The 22,730-nt window shown below is 42.2% G+C and overlaps 1 protein-coding gene across 1 annotated transcript in view; it reads left to right on the top strand.

Moving 5' to 3' along the window:
- Window positions 1–22,730, top strand: part of LOC109465508 — a 35,662-nt gene that overhangs the window by 1,797 nt on the left and 11,135 nt on the right. The window contains 32 exon segments of the mRNA XM_019762864.1: window positions 1,102–1,298; window positions 1,670–1,809; window positions 2,241–2,404; window positions 2,942–3,162; window positions 3,637–3,779; window positions 3,933–4,040; window positions 4,288–4,422; window positions 4,663–4,773; window positions 4,932–5,103; window positions 5,557–5,696; window positions 6,081–6,191; window positions 6,665–6,799; window positions 7,160–7,255; window positions 7,660–7,825; window positions 8,197–8,333; window positions 8,670–8,780; window positions 9,115–9,252; window positions 9,575–9,666; window positions 11,860–12,047; window positions 12,371–12,510; window positions 13,040–13,203; window positions 16,026–16,216; window positions 16,638–16,780; window positions 17,376–17,539; window positions 17,808–18,040; window positions 18,544–18,708; window positions 19,454–19,528; window positions 20,149–20,366; window positions 20,911–21,024; window positions 21,400–21,476; window positions 21,769–21,968; window positions 22,406–22,545. Coding sequence (XP_019618423.1) covers window positions 1,102–1,298; window positions 1,670–1,809; window positions 2,241–2,404; window positions 2,942–3,162; window positions 3,637–3,779; window positions 3,933–4,040; window positions 4,288–4,422; window positions 4,663–4,773; window positions 4,932–5,103; window positions 5,557–5,696; window positions 6,081–6,191; window positions 6,665–6,799; window positions 7,160–7,255; window positions 7,660–7,825; window positions 8,197–8,333; window positions 8,670–8,780; window positions 9,115–9,252; window positions 9,575–9,666; window positions 11,860–12,047; window positions 12,371–12,510; window positions 13,040–13,203; window positions 16,026–16,216; window positions 16,638–16,780; window positions 17,376–17,539; window positions 17,808–18,040; window positions 18,544–18,708; window positions 19,454–19,528; window positions 20,149–20,366; window positions 20,911–21,024; window positions 21,400–21,476; window positions 21,769–21,968; window positions 22,406–22,545 — 4,729 coding nt within the window.

Below are 22,730 nucleotides of genomic sequence, written 5' to 3'. Positions count from 1 at the left end.
GGGTTCACCACACCACGAAGTGGTGGTGTAACCCATTATTGCTTTTTCTGATGTTTCTTCTCCTTCTCCTTTCTCCTTCTCCTGCCATTTTTAAAATGGATTCAGCTTCTTCATTTTAGGGCCTAAGGTCCTGAAATTTGGTATGGATATACAGTGGGCAAATACCCCTAGGCGTTTTTTAAATTTTTGTGATACAGGCTTTTAGAATGGTTTTATTTGAGTTTTTTGGCTGTGTTATAGCAAATGTATTACTGAGTTGGACATGAGTCATCACAATGGAATGCAGGGCATCAACCAATAGGCATGCAGCTTTCCTCTATTCTCCTTGCTGATTGGCTGTTGGAATTTAACAGGCTTAACTTAATTAATACCTGCTCAGATCCATTCCATACTGACAGTATGTCTGTATTCAAGTGTTTTGGTAGGTATTTCAAGCTTTCCTGCTCCAGCATTGGAATGCGGGGCATGAACACTTCTTTTTTTCTTTGAAAATCAACAGTTTGCATTATGCAATTAAAAATCCTAACCAATAAAGTAGGGAATAGCTATCCAACTGTTGTAGTCTTAGTTGTATGTTACTTCATACTATAGTTATATCAATGTAAATCATTGTTTTCCCTTGTGTTTCCCATTCTTTCCCTGCCATGTCGTAAAATGTGGTGAACCCATCGCTGTATTTGCTCCAAAGCAAATATTGGCCTTTCTAGTTTTTTAAATGACCTTATCCACACCCAGGAGATCGTTCAAAAGTTAGGGCATATCTCAAATTTATTAGATAAATTTATTTATGTTTTACAGATTTGCCGAAGATCTGTCAAGACCCATTGCGATTTTGTCTAATATTCCTAGTGCCTTGGTGCCGTCCGATTTGTAACGGCAACCTTAAAACCATTTTTTGGATGTTGCACCAAGGCTACATCGACAAGGCGTATTTAAAAAAGAATTCCATGTACATAGCATCAGGGAACATTTCAAAAGTCCTGATTGTTCGTCTGAAAACACCATTACTATTAGGACTTTAAGGACACTTTGAAATGTATTTAAGTTACATTTAGATATGACTTAAATGTACGGTAACATGTTTTGCTTTTGCTGTCCCAGCGACCAAGAGAAGCTGGGTTTCTGTACCCTTGAGTGCCCTGGGTACGAGGTGTTATGCAGCAGGGATGACTATGAGGTCCGGAGGTACGAGAGTTCCCTGTGGGTGTCTACTGTCGTCACTGACGTCAGCTACGTCACAGGGACAACACGGGCCTTCTGGAGACTCTTCAACTACATCACTGGAGAGAACGAAGAAGGTGCGAATTCGAAAAAAAAGTTAACAGACCATTTACCACCTTTCTTTTCTTCTATATCAAATTTCAATGAAAATTCATTATGAGGTGTACACGTAGGTGTATCCTTAGTGATTTAAACTTTTTTTAACAATTGTTGTACTCTTTCTTTACAAGTGCAAATTTAAGATATCCACTTCAGTCGATTTGCTATGTGTTTGTGTTCGTATCCCTTAAGAAATACGTCATTTCAGCAGTTAAATCTCAATAAGCTAAAATTCATTTTAAAGTGAACCTTTGGAAATAGCGTAGTATTGTTGATTAAACAACTATAACCTCAATGACAATTATACAGATCAGTTTTGATGGTACCCGTTACTTTCTAACCCACCAAGGCATAAATCTGGAGATGACCCAGCCGGTTCTCGTGACGATCCCCAAGGACAGGGACGGTTGGATCTTCCGCGATTACGTCGTCTCGTTCATGATTCCCAGGGTGCACTGGGGGAACCCTCCGCTACCGACTGACTCTACGGTGAGGGAGGGAATTTCGTACGATTGTGTTAAGAAATGGTTGAGAGCACACTTCAAGTTAGTGATAGTCTGGTATCTGAAGCTTTTTCAGCCACAGAGTCTTTCATCCTCTCGGCTAATACTTGAAAGAAACTACACAGCTGGAATAGGTTTGGATACCAAGCTACGTGAGTGATGTGTTCTTTTTGTTTTCTTGTCTCTCTCTCTCTCTCTCTGTGTGTGTGTGTGTGTGTGTGTGTGCGTGTGTCAGTGTGTTCCTCAATTTCTCTCTCTCTCTCTGCCCCATTTTCTCGGTCCCTCCGTCTTTCTCAGTCTCTCTATCTCTTTCTCTGTCTCCTTCTCTCTCTCTATTTAATTTACCATACAGTAGGTCAGGTGCTCTTTTTATGTGATCATCTAGCTTCAGCTGTTGTTTTTTGCTTCTCACCGTAGCTGAACATAGAAAGCCGGCCGGAGGAGGTGGTGTTTGTCCAGTCGTCCTCGGGTTGGCTGACCGGCTGGAACGCCGACACCATGCAGAAGGACCTGGTGGGGAAACTCCGGGAGAACGGGGAAGTCGTTGTCGACAATGGAGTCATCACCGCTACGTACCAGCCGTGAGTACTCTGTGTGGTCCGGTACGGTGGTGCGATCGCAAACTGAGGGTATTTCTCGTCGGTTTGTTCTATCACAGCATGCAAATTTTATGTCATCAAAACCGTACGATGGCCTGCGACGAGTGAGACCGCACCGTACTTTAAACTTGCACCCCGAGCAGAGGTTGGTTTGGGAGATCGCTACATCTTTCTGACTTGCCCGGCTTTCTGGCAGTTCCCCATCCGCCAGTACGCGGGAAAAGTCATCAGAACGTAACGTTCTGCGCATTTAATAAGCCACTTCTGCTTGGGGTGTAATTAGCACTGTCTGATGATTTCGACACACTTAACTATAGGTAGATGGACCTGGCACGGTATGCCCTGTCCAATGGTTTTGAACTTTAATAATAGTCTGTGACTAGTTGGGTAGCATAATAAATAGCTATACTTGTCTGTTGAACAATATGAAAAGAAGAAATGCTTGTTGTATTTTTTTAATGTCTTTGTGTTGAGAAACAATTGAACTAATACCTTTCCTCTCCTTCGTTGTCTCCCCAGTCCCTACCAGATGACCGACCGTCACAACGAGATCTGGGTCCTGGGAGGGGACGGCTACATCCGGGACTCCTACCTCCCGTCATGCCTCAGGGAAGCGAACGTCGGCGAGGTCATCCCGGTCAAGGATGTGCCTGAGGGGTGTGACGTCAGAGAGTGCGCGCCCTTCACCACTGTCGAGAGGAAGACTCCCAATAATTTCATCGAGAGGACCATGACGCCCAGTAAGATGTCCTTTCTCAGCGTCAGCAAACATGGCACGCGTGTTTGTAAGAATGAGGCCCAGAAATAGCTTTTATTCTGCAAAAGATTCGCTGCAGGCTTCTTCTTGAATGTTCTTTGTCATCCTCAACTGAGGTGAAGCATGATGATTCTCTTAAGTAGGTGAAGCATCGTGATTTTTTCTCGTACCTGCTAGTGCAATGCGGCTTCGCTACGTATACGTATCACGTACTTATCCAAGCATATCCTACTCCTCTCGATAAGTGTGCTGGGTTCTTTTGCGTGCAGAGATTTGACGCTATAATCATATATAAGCTCCCTCGGGGACGCCATCTCTGTGTCCCTATCTCGTGCCCATACACGGGCGCGACTCCAGGCAAAAACCTATCATAGAGACAAATTTCACGGGACAATGTCTATGAATGGAAAAGTGTATGTATAAGATACCACCTGTTTTCCTGTCCTCCGTACCACAGCTAAGGGAGTGTGTATGACGTCCAGCCCGGGGTCTGACTGGGAGGCGGGAACGTACCAAAACTACCTGCCACTGTACCGGTACCTCAACGGAGACAACAGCGAAATCACGAAGATAGACTCAACTCTGTCAACTTTCATGATGGTTGGTACAGTTTAATGCCGTAAAGAACGTCTTTTTTCGAAGACGTTGGGTTATCAATTGGGCGCCAAACTCTTCCGAGTTGCCTGTTACTTTTCATGTTGATGAATTTAAAAATTGTACATGTTAGCGATTTTTGTGACTTCATATTCTCAGATGCACACGGACACTTTCCTCTGTGAAGACTGTGCTCAGACCATCACCACATGCCTGACTCTACCGAATTCCGCCTATGACAACCCACCTCAACCGACGGACGACAGGGTAGATATACAATTCATCAGACATTTTAAGTAGATTAAACCTTGATAATATGATAGCAACGAGCGGTCATGTCATGTTTAATCTTAGCATCATAGAATGGCCGGTCTAATCATCAAATAATTGCTACGAGCGTTGGAATGACCAGGCTTTGGTATTGTTGCAGTAGAGTCTACAATTGTCTCTCGGTGGATTTCTGAAACTCTTCACATTTCTTTGGGCATTATTCTACTTTATCATTATTTCATAGCTGTTCCTCTACGAGGCACCTATGAGCAACTTTTACCTCATGGCGTTTACCGGCTATCCGACAAAGAAACACATGAGTAAGATGGCGGCAAAATTCATGACGATTCTGGATGAAGAAGGTGTGGAGTATACGAAGGTGAGTTCTACAAACAGTTGTGTGTAGTTGTCTTATACATGTATATCAAGTTCTTCAATTTTTCTAATATTCTTAGCCTTCATCGATGCCTATTTGAATGTGGTTCGCTGTACAAGCTGTGGTTGAGTTTCTTTGTCTTTAGAGAAATACATGTTATAATATAGAAAAGCAGCATCGAAGCAATCATTTGTCAGTTTTCTTGCTATCCAAGCAATAATAAATAGCTTGTCTGTGTTTCAGGACATGTTCTTTGCCAGCGGGTACGATGACTTCGCATCTAATAAATACACTGAGATCGCCTTCGCGAAGGGGACACCAGACGACCTGATCACACAGGAGATGCGGGAAAAGGTGAATACAATTTTACATGACGGACAACTTGTTTTTTTTCTTCAACGTAGCAAAGAACAAATCTTGATAAGGATTGCCTGGCCGTCTAAGATAAAATAAGATGACTAGTCTTAACAAAATCAGACGTAGATCGTTGAGTATAAAGTATACTGTCTTTGAAGTTCGCTAATGTAGGGAACAGAAAGAAGGAAGAGACTATGACAGACGCCCTGGACATCCTCCCCGCCAGTAGTATACATGACGTGCCGCCGGCGTGTCAGGGGCGGGAGTGTCCCGTGTACAAGACCGTCAACACTTACCGCGGGTTCGTCGAGAGAGCCATCAAGAAAGGTGTGTAAAACGGATATATAATTCTAAGTAGATATTTACAATGGATAGGGTACAAAAAGAGAAGCAACACCAGGGTAACAAGAGATCGTAGATTTCAGACTTCCGTTAGGTGTTTTGTATTTTCACGAATACATTCTAACTGTCAAGGGGATTGTGTGATGTAATCTAATCGGCATTGCAACACTTACTGTACAACACTTGCTGTAATTCTTGTACAATTATTACACACCGACACGTGTCTTGGTCATGCTCAACCATGACCTAGCTATTAATAAGCTATTAAAACCACTTCCAACTCTCTAGCAAGTGATGCCACTCTGGCACACAGGTATATACACCCCTTTACAACTGCCACCCAAAACAATATTTCCTTCCCGGAAGTAATAAACAGCAATTACCAATGTGAACCACCAACTGTCAGATAACGTCCATGTTAATGCCTGTGCTCTGCAGCTAAGTGGGCGTGTGTGGACACCAGCTCCTGTAACTACGAGAGCGCCAGTCTTAAGACCTTCTACCGTCTGCTGGACTATACCAGTGGACAGAACTCCGCGGGTGTCAAGATGGAGACGACAACGCCGATCCTCACCTGGGTGAGTAGAACGCAACTTACAGAAACAATGAAGGGAATTTAGTAACGTCCTTCTAGAATCCTGTATTGTAAATAGTGTATCTCCCATTGTTCAGTCTAGAGGCACTAAAGCGTTCCCCGTTTTTTATGTAGTTGATATTATCGTCAAGACGGTAGCGCTGCAATTTAAAAAAATATTCCAACAATATTGACAAGACATGGTGACGCCACACTCGAGTTTTCAACTTACTTTTTTATGCCACCACCAACGCAGAGGACTATGCTCATTTTCACCTGAATGAAGCGAGAAAAGTCGTGTTAAGTGCCACAGATTGAAGCTGGGTAACATCTGGACAAACCCAACCGGTAAGATGTAGATCTAACTTTATTTCTCTGTCCTGAACAGAACAAGCTGGATAACCTTGAGATGGGAGACTCCTGCAGCAAGGAGTACAGGACGTGCGTCATTCTTCCCGAGATGCACCAGGGCACTCCTCCCACGCCGTCAAACGACGAGGTTAGGAATACTTTAATATGGATTAATTGTTCCGACGTATGGATTTCTTTTTCTGATTGTCTTACCAAATGACGGAGAAGAAGTCTCGAAGTCAAAAGGTAAAGGTAGATAGTCCCATGGCCTTTTTGAGCGGCAGTGCGTTATCAATCCACGATGTCTATGGCACGGCATTATAAGGTCTAGTCCACCCCCTTTTCCATCGCCTTTTACCTCACCAACTGAAGGCAGGTACCCATTTTACACATTGGGTGGAGTCAAGTCAAGTCAATCTTTATTGCACAACAATTGTGTCGAAAGTCCTATAAAGTGCCGTTCCCAAGGACAGAACATCTAGCCGGGATTGACCGGGATCGAACTCGCGACTTCTTGATATCGTGTCTGCCAATCTGTCCATTAGACGCCACCAAAATATCTCCAAGAATTGACTGTGAAGTCTCATAAGGCCATAATTAATATTTATCCCCTTTCTCCAGGTGTACGTGTACAACAGTCGTGGGCCTCACGTTTACGTCATGCCATTCGGCGGTTACGCGACAAACGACAAGATAGAACAGGTCGCCAGGGAGTTCCGCAGTCGCCTGGATGCCGCCGGTGTACAGTACAAAACAGTAAGGAAATCTACGGCTAGATCTGTTGTACTTAAATGTTTCTTTACCATTTGAAAACTGGATTGCTATGGTTACATACGTGTTTTATTTACGCGTGACGCCAGCAAAAGGTTAAAGTTATTCCGAAGTCAATATCGCCCCCCGTCACGGTTGACGACTAAATTATGGTGATTATTGACAATGGCAATGAAAATGAGCTTAATGCATATATATATATTCACACCCTACATGGGCTAAATGCACTATGATAGATAACTGAGGTATAAGGGTAGGAGGAAGAAGTGCTTCATTATTGTATTACGCCTATACCTACAGGATATCTTCTCTCTATCTACTGAATTATGTCTATTTTTTCTACAGGAGTACTTCAAGGTTGTGGTCTACGATGGTCCACAGAAGACAGACCGGTACAACGAGATGTGGTTTGTCAAACCGCACGATGACGAGGACCGCGTGGTAGGATTTCGTTTCTTTCTAAAAAACAATTTTGTACGTTACGGCGCGGCCACATTGGTGGTATGATTTTGATGTCGAAGAATAGTCAAATAGGCTGTGACATAATTGACCGGCTACAAGGATCTCAGACAGCATTTTCAGTAACAAGAATTCTAAAATTAAGTACGACACATAGACGACTAACGCAAGAATGCCATCAGTTTTCCATCGTGCGACAATCGTACAACGTATGTAACCAGAAGGTCCGTAAGATCAGACTAGCTTTCGTCCTAAGGTCTAACCTTTCCTTCTAGGTTAGATCTCTACTCTAATGAATGATGAAAAGAAAAATGTAGTGGCCTTTGCCATGCTGAATTAAATACCATTACAGTTGCTAACGTGTTGTTTCTTGTGCACCTTGGCAGACATTCGATGTTAACACTTCAACTTACAAATCAGACACCGTGACGTCAGCCCCATCTCTGTGGGAGAGGAAGTGCAAGGCTTCCGGATGCCCTATATGTCCGGAGTGTCCGGAATTCGACGTCATCCGGAGCTTCAATAACTTCGACGAACGGAAAACACCTCGTGGTAGGTGAATGTCCTAATCATCTGATAACCCCGTTGATTCGCTGTGGCCTGCCTTTGAAAATGTCCATTTTGTTGCCTCCGGGTACGGAAGTATTGTTTTGGGTGTCTAAATTGCGTATCTCTTTGTCCTAGCAGCAGCGGTTGTGTGGAGGGTGGGAAGTGATTTTGACAGTGATTTTGATAGGGAGGTGACACAACACACGCCGGGTTGGAGTATAAAGTGGGTAGTACATGGAAGAATTTAGGAAGTGATTTAGTAACCGATTTCATCATACAGCCCACTCCATGGCTCCAATACATTCACGAAAACCCAAAACGCTTCCAGGAGGTCTGTGAAGGTCATGAAAACCTAAAATATGGTTACCTCGCAGGCACTTGGGTGGACAAGAAGTTCCTCGGCTGTTCCACTAAGCAGGCACCCCCCGAAATGTTGCCGCTGTTCCGTTATATGACCGGTACCAACAGCAAGCGTGTCTCCATGGAAAAGACCTCTCCAAGGATGACTGTTGTAAGCATTCTTATTCTTATTTTAATCGAAGGAAAACATTATTTTTGCGCTGTTTCTTCTTCCGTTCCAAACACTGACCTGGTCAATAACCTGAACCAGATTGCCTGGTAACTGGTGTTGGGTTTAATAATGTTGCAATTTTATAGTAGGGGAGATTTAGACTCCTGTCACAATATATACGTGAATGTGTTTGAGTACGAATTAACAGAGAAGACCATATGCGAAGGTAAACGTTATGCATTTGCTTTGCAAATGTTACCTTTCTAGTTTACAGTAACATTTTCTGCATTGTATCGCATTGACAGAAATTGATGATTTTTTTCTCGTTTGTTTCAGTTGTGGCAGAAGGACAACCGTAAGTTCGGTTGTGACAAAGACTTCCACGTGGCCTTCTGGGTACCCGAAGAGCATGACCAAGGAAATCCTCCTTATCCCATAGAACAAGACGTGAGCCCTTCCTTACAGTGATTTTAGAGTCTTAAATTGGTGAAAGAATTGTGATAACCATAGTATTGTAAATATATCTGCGTCTGTTATTTAGTAAAATGGCAAAATTGATTTATAAAATCGGTAAGGTCTGTGTTCTTACCACGTGTACGCGTGTAACTTCTTCCAATTTGAGATGACAATTACTTGAGGTCATCTAACATATGGACGTTATTGAGAGCATCTTTAGAAAAGTCATAATCGAAAATGTATCATAATCAATGTGTTTTGATTTATTGATGAAACACGGTGTGAAATTTTTAATGCCATTATTTGTCATTTTTGCCTTTCTCAGGTAACTTTATACAAGTCTCAGGGATACACTGCCTATGTGAGGAGCTTCACCGGACCCAGACCGAACGACTCGGACCTCATTCAGATGACTCAGTCGTTCATGGGCGCGCTGGATGAAGCTGGGCTCAGGTACAAGCCGGTGAGTAGACACCACAAGTCCAGTGGTCATGGAATTTTTAAGGCCCCTTCCGTTAACATTAGACTATGAAATACGGCTATGTATGTAGTTATATGTGTGTATTTGAGCGGGTGTGTTTGAGCATCAGTTGTGTGCGTGTGTGTTTGAGGGTCATTGTGTGTGTGTGTGTGCGTGCGTGTGTGTGCGCGCGCGCGCGCGTGTGTGCGTGCGTGTGTGCGTTGAGTGTGTTGTGCGTGCGTGTGTTTGAGCGTGCGTGTGTCTATACGATGCGCCCAGCACGATCTTACAAATAACGATGATCTTACTTTTGATCGTACTACAGGACTGGATCAAACTGTTGGAGTATGACGATCCAGACATGGAGCCGGAAAAGCGGCTGAACGAAATTTGGATGGTGAAGAAGGAAGAGTAAACGTTAAGGACGATCGTATCCAGAACCGTGCCTATCTAGCCCCATGCCTTAATAAGGGTTCACGGTTCTGGGTAGTCTCCGCGTACCCAAGAACGTACATTGCCTCAGTCACGGTTCTGGATACACGTGGACTATCCAGAACAGTGCGTGAGCATGGTTCTGGATTAAACATGGTTTTGGAAACAGCAAGTTCTGGCATCATAAAATCATCTTAATCCATTCTCCTTTTATTTTGGTGTTGAATGTGCCAACATGCCACGACTTACATTGTATGTTTCATCGAGACAAATTACAATGCGGGCACTAGGCAGCTACTAGCTGATTAGGCATATTTGTTCTTGAGAAACGTAAAGCTGGTAGTTGGGCAACTTAGTTAATCGCTTATCTGTATTTTCCATCAACTCTAAATAAACAACGGTTCAACCCAATCTACATGACGTAAACATGTGTGTTTTACTTCTCCCACAGAGTTTGCTCTTCCTGTGCATAATGAGGAATTGTATTCAGTACGCGTGGAAAACATTTGAATTGGCAATATTTGCTGTTTCGAAAACATGCGTAGTCAGTGGTAATGCATTTTTGCATTCCAAGCTAGCTGCTTCACCGCAATCAATTCCAATAAACGGGTTAACAATTTCAATAAAAGCAAAAGAAAACTACGTGTCTGTTAAACGATATCGCGACAATGATGATGAGGTAATAATAACGTTTGTGGAATATGCAAGAATTAAGAAAATACATATAGCTTAAGATATAGTTCTGATTAATCCACGTGCAGTTTCAACATTACCATTACCAACAACAATCCCTTGGTGTTTTGGGTGTGTCAATACTCTGTTATGCAACGTAAAGCTTCTATGTTACGTAAAATCTCTGCTCTGTTTAACTAAGCCAGCTGACCTCACGTTTTCTGAACACGAGTACAAACACGTGGGGATCCCTATTTAAGACCGACACGCTGCACATTTCTGAACACAAGTCGCAGCGACAATCAACAGAAACAGGTATGTAGTAGTCTTTTGTACGTTCGGTGTTCTTATTTTTACGAAACACTATTTGTTTTAAGAAAGCTACTGGTGTGCAATCACTGGCTGTTTCGGAGATTGCAGATGTTTTATGGGCCGTTTTTTCTTTTACGAAAATCATGCTCTTTACTGCACTGATAAGAATCTGGGTTTACCTGCGTTGAGCTCTTTAAATAATGTCTTTTTCTGTTCCAGCCATCATGCTACGGTACTGCCTTCTAGCCCTTGGGTGTGTGGTCTTGAGCCAGGTAGTTGTCGGGTAAGTTATAAGAAAGCATTATTTTTTCAATGTAATTTTGCTCATAACGTACGTTTTCTGAATCAAAACCTCTCGCTATCCGATTGTAAAGAAATCCTGTTCTGAAACAATCGATCAATCTGCATTCTTGCTAGTTTTGAGATTTTTAAAAACATTTCCATCAGCACCATGCTATAATTAATTCAATTAGTTTTGAACCATGTTCCGTAAGAACCTGTTGTGCAATCCGACCATTGCGTAAAGGCAGGGGCGTGGTACAAAACAATCTTGGCTCCGCCCTAGACCTATTTGATTGACACATATTACATGAATAGGTGTATCGTTCTCTACTACCTTCAGATGTATTCTAACTCCAAAAAATATGGACAGTTATTGACATAAAGCCTTATTTTAATGATGAACAGAGAAAAAGACTAAATGAAAACCTTGACAGACTTTCAGAAAACTTTCAAGAGCACATACAAGGAAAAAAGACCAAGCGTCCATTCTGCAAGGTTCATTGGTTCAGTCCAAAACGGCTTACACGCCAAATTTCTTCCTTTTGTTGACCTAAGCTTTGACCTAGTTTACGTGGTTAGGTAAGAAGTCCTCACGTGGAAGAACACGGTGTCAAAAAAGGGGCACAGAGGCTTATTTGTTCTTCAGGGAAGCGTCCTTTAGGTCTTGTTTAGTTAGCCAATCGACCATTTAGAGAATCTGGTGTACTTTTTGATAGGAATTTTATAGGCTTAGGGCAAGTTCTGAACAGAATGACACAGAGTGACACTGTTATGGACTCTATTGCATGCTATGTTTCAGTCCAAATGTAATGCTGAGGTCACATTTACAAACCGGGGGAGTGTATTTGGTCCATGTGGGGCGTGAATATAATAAAGTTCATTGCCATTATCAATTTCTTCCCTATCTAGGAGGCAGCCCGACTTCTGTAACCTGGAGTGCCCTGAGTTTACCAGTGTGCGCACCACGGGAGACTATGAGGAGAGGAGGTACGGGGCCACCAAGTGGGCCTCCACCAAAATCAGCAGCATGAGCATGAGCATCGCCGGGAGCAGGGGCTTCATGAAACTCTTCAACTACATCGGTGGAGCAAACGACGCCGGTAAGATATGATTATTTAGTACATTAAATTTGTATTCATATCTTACTTTTTGCTTGTTTGCGTGTCCGTTTGATATTTGAATTGGGTTGTGCCACAGGAAGTGGGGGAAATTCTGTAACCGCAGACTGACAAGAAGATGGAATTCGAGGTCAAAATTGTTCTCGTCGCAGGCTGGGAGAAGTGATTGGTACGGCAGAGGAACACAAGAATGAATTAAACAAGAAAGCAACAGTTAAGGAAAAACATTACCCACTCAACACTATACAATATTTATTTTCTGAAATTCAGAAGTACTTGATCTATTTATCATCTTCACATGACAGGAAAGAAGATTGAGATGACCCAGCCCGTGTTGATGAAGGTTCCTGAGGAGACGTCTTGGTGGTTCTGGAAGGAGTACACCATCTCCTTCATGCTCCCCAGGGAGCACTGGAGCAACCCACCCATGCCCACCAACTCTGATGTAAGTATGTCGTACGACAAGTTCACGACATCGGGGGGGGGGTGCTAAGGTGTCACACTGCAGACGATCTCCGGCAGAATTCGTAGGTGGCCAGAAAGTCAGCCAATTTTTAAATCGTGGAAGAGTTGAGCGTATTTTGGCGACGCCTCTGGGGCGGATCCTTTATTACTGCCATCTGACGTAGCTTGGTGACCAGTGAACATCTAAAAATTGTGCACTAGTAATTGAGAGAAATACCGGCCGTCTCGGTAATGAAATGTCCCTTAGAGCTCGCAGACTCGTCTGGCGAGATATTTTTCTGCTGTGTGACAACAGGTTAGGACAGTCGGGGATGTACAAAATTAAACTGTTTTAATGTTGCTGTAAATCCTTACTGTTAAAGCCTAATCGTATAACGAAAATCTTGCAACGCAACGTAGCACAAGAATATAGCAGAGAGCTAAAATCTGTTGAGTATCTTGATGCACCCTACATCCTTCATGCCCCATCTGTGGAAATTGATCCAAGCACAACCTTGTTGATTTTCCAGGTGTACATCGACAACATGCCCGCGATGACGGCCTATGTGAAGACGTACGGAGGCTGGGCTAATGGCTGGAACGTCAACTCCCACCGCCGGAATGTGGAACAGAAACTGGCGGAGGAAGGAGAAAATTTCGAGGGCAACTTCTTCTTCTCCGCCCAGTATAATGCGTACGTAGACAAAACTTTAAGCCTCTATAGACCCATTTTGGCTGCCCAAGGTAATTAGAAGTTCAACCAATGAGGACATGGCAATTATCAGTCTGACCAATGAGAGAGTGGCTGCATGTCCGTATATTTGCATTCCAACGGTTTTGACCAAGGTGGGCGGGGCTATGGGATCGATCTATTGGTCATGGAGAGGGCATTGGAACATTACTTGTGACAGCGTAGCGTTAACGACAAGTGCAAAATTGCCCCATACATAGAAAGTAAACACTGAGAGATGTAAATGCAAGGCCTCAAACCTTTCCCTTTTTTCTATTTTGTGCAGTCCTTTCGAGATGACCAACCGCCGCAACGAAGTCTGGGTGTTGAAGAGCAACGGAAGGAAGTAAAGCAAACTCCACAGAAGTCTTCCAGCTAACAGATCTTCTAATAGCTTGTTGTAGTCTCCATCTATAAAGATAGTTTTCGATATACATGTATATTACGTGTCACTTGTCTCTTGACTACAGAAAATATTGTCTTTTGTATTATGTGAATGTTTGTTTGTTTGTTTGTTTGTTTGTTTTCCATTGAAAATTTTTCAGGGATATTTCTACTCCTCACTTCTGAAGAATAAAGTAAAGTTCAGAAAAAATGTTGCTATCGTCTTCTTTTATCTTAAGAATAAGGTTAATAACCTTCTTCTGTCTGTGACAATCTTTAGTAAAGGTCATTCAACTGTTTTTCAATCGATGATGACTGCATGTTCGTTAACCCAGCATATAAAGGTCTTTATGTTTTGTTCTATGAACTTACCTGTCTGACCTCACGTTGACCGAATACGTGTTCAAATATTGGCTGTCTGTCTGAATGATACATTTCTGAAATCAAATCGCAGTGGGACCCTTCAAGGAAAGGTACTAGATATACTTTCGCTCATCATTGCATAGAGTACATTGCTTGCAAACTAATATAAGAGACGTATACAGGCCTTTAGAAATCTTAATTTCCGTCGTGTGCTTTGAAACCTAGCTTTATTTTGATAATCTTTACAAATCGTTCAGAATCTTGGTTCATCCACTTAGATCTTAAGATTTTAATCCGGGTATCGTAGTAACGGTAAAGGTGTCTTTGTGTTGCGGGCGAGTCAATTGGAGAAATCGTAAACTGCAAGAACGGTATTGGGCTAGAAGTACTTGCCTCTGTACGATACATTTTTATACTTTTATTGTCTGCCGCCACAAGAAATTTTCATTATTCAAGCTATGAATGTTATATGCTGATGCACGTATAGTTTGTGAATGTAGTTGAAATCCAACTCTTGAGGATTTTAGCCAGGTAAAATCGGACTGTATCAAAGGTAGACTTCAGATTGTCTCAAAAACACATTACCTTCCAGCCATGATGTTACGGTACTACCTCCTCACTCTGGGGTGTGTGGCCGTGTGTCATTCAGCAAGACTCATCCAAGCGCAGCCTGAATCCACAAAGTATGTTGTCTTAATTTTGTTGAAAAAAAATGTTGATCGATGCAACAAAACTTAACTTTAATACAAATTCAGTAATAATAACTGTGTGGGTGCAGTTTTGGTCGTTGTTCAGATGTTTACAACTATGACTATTAGAATCGGTCGGATTTATTTATTTATTTGTTGATCCGAGTCATTTTAAATACATTTTGCACAACAACCTGTTGCAAAATTGACCCATGACGCCACTACCAAGATGTAAATAAAAAATCTCGTTGATTGACATCCCTTTGTTTCGGCACGCTCTTTGATAAAACATTTTCCTCTCTGATATGGGTTTACAAGAGACATGGGAACTTTACGCAATAAGTTTGGAGTCAAAAGAATCGACTGAAAAAAAAAACATGACGCTTGTAAAATCCCTGGGATCAAGATCCTTGATGGGATAACACGATAAGCTTTTCTTGATAAACCTTGAAAGGGCCAAGCGTAGAATTGAACACCCCTTCGACGTTTCCAACGTGACTAGACACTCACGTTGTAGGTTACAATGCTGCTCAAAGTTTGACACATGTTGACATAAGCGTTGGCCTGATTATAAAACAGCTGACGAGATAAAACCCTTGATCAATTGCATGAACGGGAGGTTATTAAAGGTCGTTTGGTTGGGTAAGTACAAAGATTCATCCTCACGTGGCCTCGCGAAAACTCGCGTAGGTAATCACGTGACCACCTGTTTTTTTGTAATTGTGCGATGCAGTTTGCAGTTAATATAGGGTGAACATTGTTGTGAATTTCATGGTTTATTCATTATCTTGAATTATGTGTTAATTCCGTGTATACTCCATTGTCACTTCTTCCCAGCCTGTATGGAGACTATTTTGACCTCCAGTTCAACTTCCTGTCAGTCTGCGGTTACACCATTCTCTATTTTGTATTCAAATAGCTACAGATACATACGCAAAAACAGACACATCGAAAACAATTCCTCTATGGCAGTAGGTAATGATGTAGAAATGTACGTACGGTGACTAGTTAACTAAGGTGTTTTATATGGTTTTCACTCTCTTTATTTGCTGAATATACACCACATGTCCTCTTATTTGCTTTGCGTAATTTTAGCATGATATTGTGATCCATATCAGACGGAAGAGCCCTTTGTATAGTTTCTAATTGAGGATGGCTAAAGTAGTATTCCACAGTATCATTAGCATATAAGGCAATTTTGCAGTGTGGTAAGCATTTTGGCATATCATTTACATACATAACAAACAAAAGCGGTCCCAAAATGGAGCCTTGAGGCACCCCACATTCGACATTTCATACAGACTACCTCTACATATAAAGAATTTCCTACATGTATCTCTATCCAAACAGGAAACAGCCAGCCTTCTGTAGTCCAGAGTGTCTTGACTTTGAGACGATTTGTGAGACAGAGGACTATGAAGCACGGAAGTACATGGATGCCAAGTGGGTGTCCACAACAGTCACTGACGTCACCACCATCAAAGCAGGCATGCGCGGCTTCAGGAGGTTGTCCAAGTATCTTGATGAGGAAAACGATGCTGGTAGGGAATTTCCTCATGATGTTCTCTGGTATTAGTAAAGATGGCGTCCATTTCATTTTGTCTTCATATTGAATAAAATGTTTCTTCATCTTCATTCTGTGCCTAATATGACCAAGGTCACTGTTTCCAACCCGGGGCCCGTCCGGGCAGTTTGCGGGAACAAAAAAGAATACATACCTATAAAAAAAACTCAGGAAAAAAGTTAAATCACCCTAAGTTTGGGTTTACTGGTAACGTTAACCCCAATTTAGGGTCTTTTGGTTACCCTAGTTTAGGGGTTTTGCGATTCCTAATATAGGGTTTCTTGGTAACCCTAATCTAAGATTGCTCAGTAATCCTAAATTAGGGCTTCTTGGTAACCATACTTTAGTTTTGTTTTGGTATATATTATAACCGTGTTCGGTGTTATCATTTTTTGTAGGAGTGAAGATTCCGATGACCCAGCCCGTGCTGATGCAGGTGCCTACAGAGAAGGTAACCCGGTCATCCGAGCGCCGCTACACCGTCTCTCTCCTGCTGCCCAGGGTGTACTGGGAGAACCCGCCAAAGCCAACTAACACTGCGGTAAGTGTTCTTTCACTATGTAATGACTAATGAAGACTACAGCTGCTGCTATACTTCCCTACATTCCTTAGAAAAAAATCGTCAAATTCAACAAGCTAGAATTAGAGTGAGCATTTGGAATAAGTTTAGACGTTTTTTTCGTGTTACTTGAAGTGAGTCTCCGAGGATTAATTTGTAATTAATCTATATCTTAATATGATTCATTCATATGCAAATTCGTGTTAGAAGGTTAATCGCTACCCCTATAACGATACTGCGGTACTCATCATCAAATCGCGGAAGTATTGTTTTTGGTGACGTTGGTTTAGGAGAGTTTGTATGTTTGGATTCCATACTTAGAAGGATAGTGTAATAGCCAAGTAAGTTAAGTCATGGTAGCGTAAGGAAGTGAGTGGGTGGAGATTGGGTTTCAGTTGATTGACAGGGTTGTGACCCATCATGCCTTGTACCGTAGGTGGTGTTCAGCCAGCAATGTGTACTTTGTAATCATGAAATGAAACATAAACCACTGTGTAATAGCGAAATTCTATGATGTAAAGCAAACCATATCTTCTTCCCGGAAGTTTGAAATCTCCTATGTCTTGTTGTTATGTAGGTGTTCCTAGAGAACACGCCAGAGATGGTGGTGTATGTGAAGTCTTACTCCGGCTGGGCATCTGATTCTAACACCCAGTCCAACTACCTGGACCTAGTCGGGAAGCTGACAGAGAACAACGAGACTTTCAGGGACCTGTTCTACTTTTCAGCGCAGTACGATGCGTACGTATCCACCATACCATTATCACGTTGGTCTTGTACATTACAGACATAGAAGTCGACGAACTTCGGCCAGAACCATGCTAAGGCAAGGTTCTGGATAGTAAGTTTCAGGCTCGGTTCTGGATAGTCTATGCGTATCCAGAACCGTTGCAAATCTACGTTCTTGGCTGTGCGAATACTATCCAGAACCATGCCCAGGCAGACACAAAAGAACTAGATACGGGCCGTTCTGGATGAGAAAGTATCAACATTTTTCTGTTTTACACAGCCCTTTCCAAACGAACCGTCACAACGAGATTTGGGTGTTGGGCCCCAGCATTACGGACGATATGTACCCCCGTGATTTCATCTTTCTTCGTGGCGCCCCGTCTAACCGCAACCCCGCCCCGACCTGCGGTAAGGAGACGGGGAGACGCGGGTACCTGCGGATGTCAGGGTACACACGGAAGTACCTCGGAAACGCCTTACCTCAATGCGGCGACCGAGAAGAGTTCTGTCTAAGTAAGCTTTCAAATTATTTTGTTTCCATCCACTACAGATATTGAACCACTACTACACATACTACACATACTACTATACACGAAATCCGTTATTTAAGCACACCTTAAACAATGCGTAAATGTTCTGTTCCTTCTTTTACGAGCATTTACGCCTTCTTTAATGTCTGCTTAAAGATTGATTGTTTGATAAATATATGATTTTATGCAGTGCAGAAACTGTGGTCTTCCATTATCAAAGTACACTTAAGATATTTTTAACTGTTTTAACTGTTAAACAATGCGTAAATGTTCTGTTCCTTCTTTTACAAGCATTTACGCCTAGTAATGGTGTATATTTTCTGATTCATGTCTGTTTTGTATGTTATTGCTCTTTCTTTCAATCCCTATTTCTTCTTACTCCTTTCCAGTATTTTAAACCTCCGTATACGAAGGTATTATTTTAAGCATATGCAGCGACGACTTAAAGTATTATGTTATATCTGTTGTGTGAATGATCTTCTTCAGACAAGGAGTGTCCCGAGTATCAGGTGATCGAAAGGTACGACTCTGGGATCGAGAGGCGACGGTACACTGGGATCAAGATGGTGTCATTGAACTCTGGATCCGAATTCTGTGACGTCACGACCGCGCGGAGGGCGGGGTTCTTTTTTCTGTCCAAGTACATGAATGGTATGCATAAGACGGTTTTTTTTTATTCAACAACCAGTGTATTTTCACATGACCGCGTCTGTCAACTGTTTAGGACAACAACGAATGGTTCTGATTTGTACTGCAGCTTGATGTCGCTGCTGTAGTTTACATTTGCGATCCCAAACGTTGTTGTCATGTAATATATATACACATATCTTCAATCACAGTAATTTTCTTTTACTTATTTGAATGAAGCAGTAGTGAAATGATATGAATGAAGCAGTAGTCCACATTGCACTTCGATGTTACGGCATGGTTTATGTGTCATACTATGGTTACACAGTACACATTCCTGGCGACCTCATACCACATCAATGCAAACCAGGTCACAACCCCGTCAATCAACTGAAACCCAATCTCCGTCCACTCACTTCCAATCCTTGCTGATGGGGACAAGGTGCATACAAACTCCCCCGCCGACCAAACGATACTTCTGTACCTGAAGTAATGAATGATACTAGTAAACATATGATGACCCTTCTGACTACCCTGGGAGCCAGACTAGTATCGGGCCTATAGCCGGTTTCCTTCGGTAGCCAAGAATACTTCACCCGCCTACCTGAATTACCGCTGCTGGTTAAGCCCGAGGGGAGTAGGCTCATCTCCCCCGCAGCGGTAATTTTGATAGGCGGGCGAAGTGCTCTTGGCTACCGAAGGAAACAGTCTAACCGCCCGATACTAGACTGGCTCCCAGGGCACCTGATGACTTGGATGTTCACCACAGGCACCAACGGTTACAAGGAGAAGTTAGACATGACCACCCCTGTGCTGCTAGACGTGAAGATGAAGGAGATCTCAGGTAGATTTCTATCTATTAAATGATTTATAGAACAAGTGAAAATATACAATGGTAACTTCCAACACTTTTAGGGACTTGATGAATATAAAATCTACTAATTATACTAGTGATGGCAATATATATGTTGCCCTTATTAGGCTATTAAATGATGCGAAAGTTCATGGAAGCAGTGTGGAAACTGTGAAATCTAACTTTCATATCGTTTCTCAGCTGAAACAGAATATAATACGACCCACAATAAGAACTACTACAACTGTTATTTTATCACAAACTTTGATGTGTAACAAAAATCACATCACTTTCCACATATGCATGTAACAAATCCACATTTACTATATTTATAACAATTCTATCAAAAACAGTATAGCAATGTTAATACATAATAATACAAAACATTTAACAATATGACAGAATAATCTATAAAAATGCAAAGGAATATGCAGGTGCCAATAATGTAATCTTCAAGCAGATTCTATGGGGCAATGGGGTCTATATTGGTCGCATGTATCCATTGGCCTCCTGCAATCGCCTATGGGGGGAATATAGATTACCATTGCCCAACAGAATCTGCTTGGATATTTCCAATGCTGTTCTTACCGGTATTGTGTTATGTACTTCAGATAGGATAGAACCTGCCTGCGACAAGACCAGCAGTGTGAGCCTCTACATCCCCCGGGACAGGCAGCAGGACACGCCCGAGCCCGAGCTGCAGACAAAGCCGTGGCACAGAGAGTTACCTCCGGCCTCCCGTGAACAGGAGGTGTTCCTTCAGACCGTAGACCTGGACGTGTACGTCAAGTGCTTCAACGGCTACTCGGTCAAAGATAACATCATCCAGGTAGCGTTTCTTGTGTTTTTAGAATATACATATTATTAGGTAGGAACGATTATATTATGATAATTAGCGCTAATCGGTGCCTAATTGCCAGTTTTTAGATATGTAGATATATAAAAAGTACGCAATTCATCCTATGGCTGCGGTGTACTTTTCATATCTGATCAAAATCATTCATTCATTCATTCATTCATTCATTCATTTCCTTTCCTTTCCTTTCCTTTCTTTATTCCTCCACGTTGGGAGAGCCATGGTCGTTAAAATACAGGGATACACACTTAAAAGATATTACAGTTTAAAAATAGTTTGTTTTTTTCACACAGACACATGATTAAATATAAATAATGAATATCGTCTATTCTATGGCGATCTGTCTATTTCTATTTCGTCTTTCTTAGGCATTACAGTTCTTTACTATTCCTGAGTGTTTAACATTCATTCATTCATTCATCCATTCATCCATTCATCCATTCATCCATTCATCCATTCATCCATTCATCCATTCATCCATTCATCCATTCATCCATTCATCCATTCATTCATCTAGACCTACCGCGACATGAGGGAATGGCTGTTGGCGGAGGAGAAGTGTTACAAGCCGGGAGTGGTGCACGTGGCCTCGTACAGCGATCCGGGAATGTTGTTCAGCAGGCACAACGAGGTATTGTAGAATATCCAGAACCATGCTTTACTCTGAATCGCGCTAAGGCATGGTTCTGGATAGTCCATGCGTATCCAGAACCGTTCTGGCAGAACCACGTTCTTGGATATATTCAGAGAATGTCCAGGAACGTGCCTTATGACTGAACCGAATGCTAACCCATTCTGGTACAGAACTAGATTCATGTACGTAAGCACGGATCTTGATACGATGCTCTCTCATGCAAACACATCCCTCTATTTTAAATGTAGATAAACTTGAGAGATGATGACAGCACTCTGGTGTTATGGCCGTAGGAAGCTTCTAAATGTTAAGACATTATCTTTTGTTGTGGATACTGTAGGGAGGCAGCTAACATGTGCTTCCCAACAACAGGTCTGGCTGGATGCCGATGACGAGTGTACAGAGCAATTTCCACAGGAGATACCACTCAAAGAGTGGGAAGAGATCAGGTAGAAGCATTTACCCTCTCGTACACTGTTGCGGTTCAATGTAATCTCCAAGTAGTTTTTTGGCGCAGAGTTTTGATGTATGTTTTGAGGCATTTTCGTAAAAGATTGTGCCCAACCCAACATGTAGATCTGTTTTCAGATGAGATGGTTATTGATCTCAAGATGTTACATGTAAATGACTGTTACTTTGATTCCGTATCCTACAGTGCCAAGGGTACTGTGTACGTTTTACGTCTTTTGGCTCTTAAGGCGAAAATATTCGATCTGTGTGTGATATTTTTCATGCTGTAAGGAGAGAAGAAGAAGAAAACAAAAAGAAGGTGACTCCAACAAGTCCAACGAAGCCCAAGCCAAAGCCCAAGACCACACTACCTTACATCCTACCTGTGGGTAACATCACGGATATGCCAGCTGAGTGCCAAATACAAGAGTGTCCGAAGTACAAGACTGTCAAAAGACACGAGAACTTCGTACAGAGGAGCGTGATCAACGGTAAGTACATGTAATTGCTTGATCTTTGGGTATGCACTTTGGCACTTCGTAACGGGAAAAATCCCTCCTCGTACGTACGGAGGACCTGATATTGTTTTCGTTGTGTTTTTGATCGTGTGTTTGTAGGTATTTGAATTCAGTAGAGTTTATTAGTGTTCACCCGTTCCTTTAGTAGAGTGGAAGGAATGAAGGAAGGTGAAATATTGCAACCACAGATTGACAAGGAGGTCCATCCACAGTTTCTCACGTCACGTACCCGGCGCTAGTCGCAACAGGTTACAGGTTCTTACCTAACGCACTTCTGGTCTCTCAGTCTGTAGGATTCCTAAAGTTAGGACTGTTGAGATTATGTCAGAGCATCTCTTTGTTTGTGCCGATCAACATGCAAAAAAACTGCTTTTCCGTAGGTTTGAAATCTTCAATTCTCTATTGTACAGCTACAATGGTCTGCACCAAGACTGTGTCTTGCAGTTACGAGGCGGCGGCGATGAAGAACTTCATGCCTCTATCTGAGTACATCAGCGGACAGAACTCTGCCGGCATCAAAGTCAAGATGACGGCACCAGTTTTGACTAAGGTGAGGGTTACTGTATTTTCCATTGGTTGTTTGCGCTCATGTGACTATGACGTAAATATTGTCCTCCATTTTGGATTGTTACACCTGCAACCGGAAGTTAATTGTCCGGTAAATTTGAATTTGTGGAAAGACATAAAAGGCTGACTCGTACAGCTACAACTACTCAACCTTTAGATCATGTTACA

This window comes from Branchiostoma belcheri, unplaced genomic scaffold (assembly GCF_001625305.1).
Source record: "Branchiostoma belcheri isolate BF01 breed outbred unplaced genomic scaffold, Haploidv18h27 scaffold151, whole genome shotgun sequence".
Classification (NCBI taxonomy): domain Eukaryota; kingdom Metazoa; phylum Chordata; class Leptocardii; order Amphioxiformes; family Branchiostomatidae; genus Branchiostoma; species Branchiostoma belcheri.
This window is presented reverse-complemented; position numbering and strand designations above follow the sequence as displayed.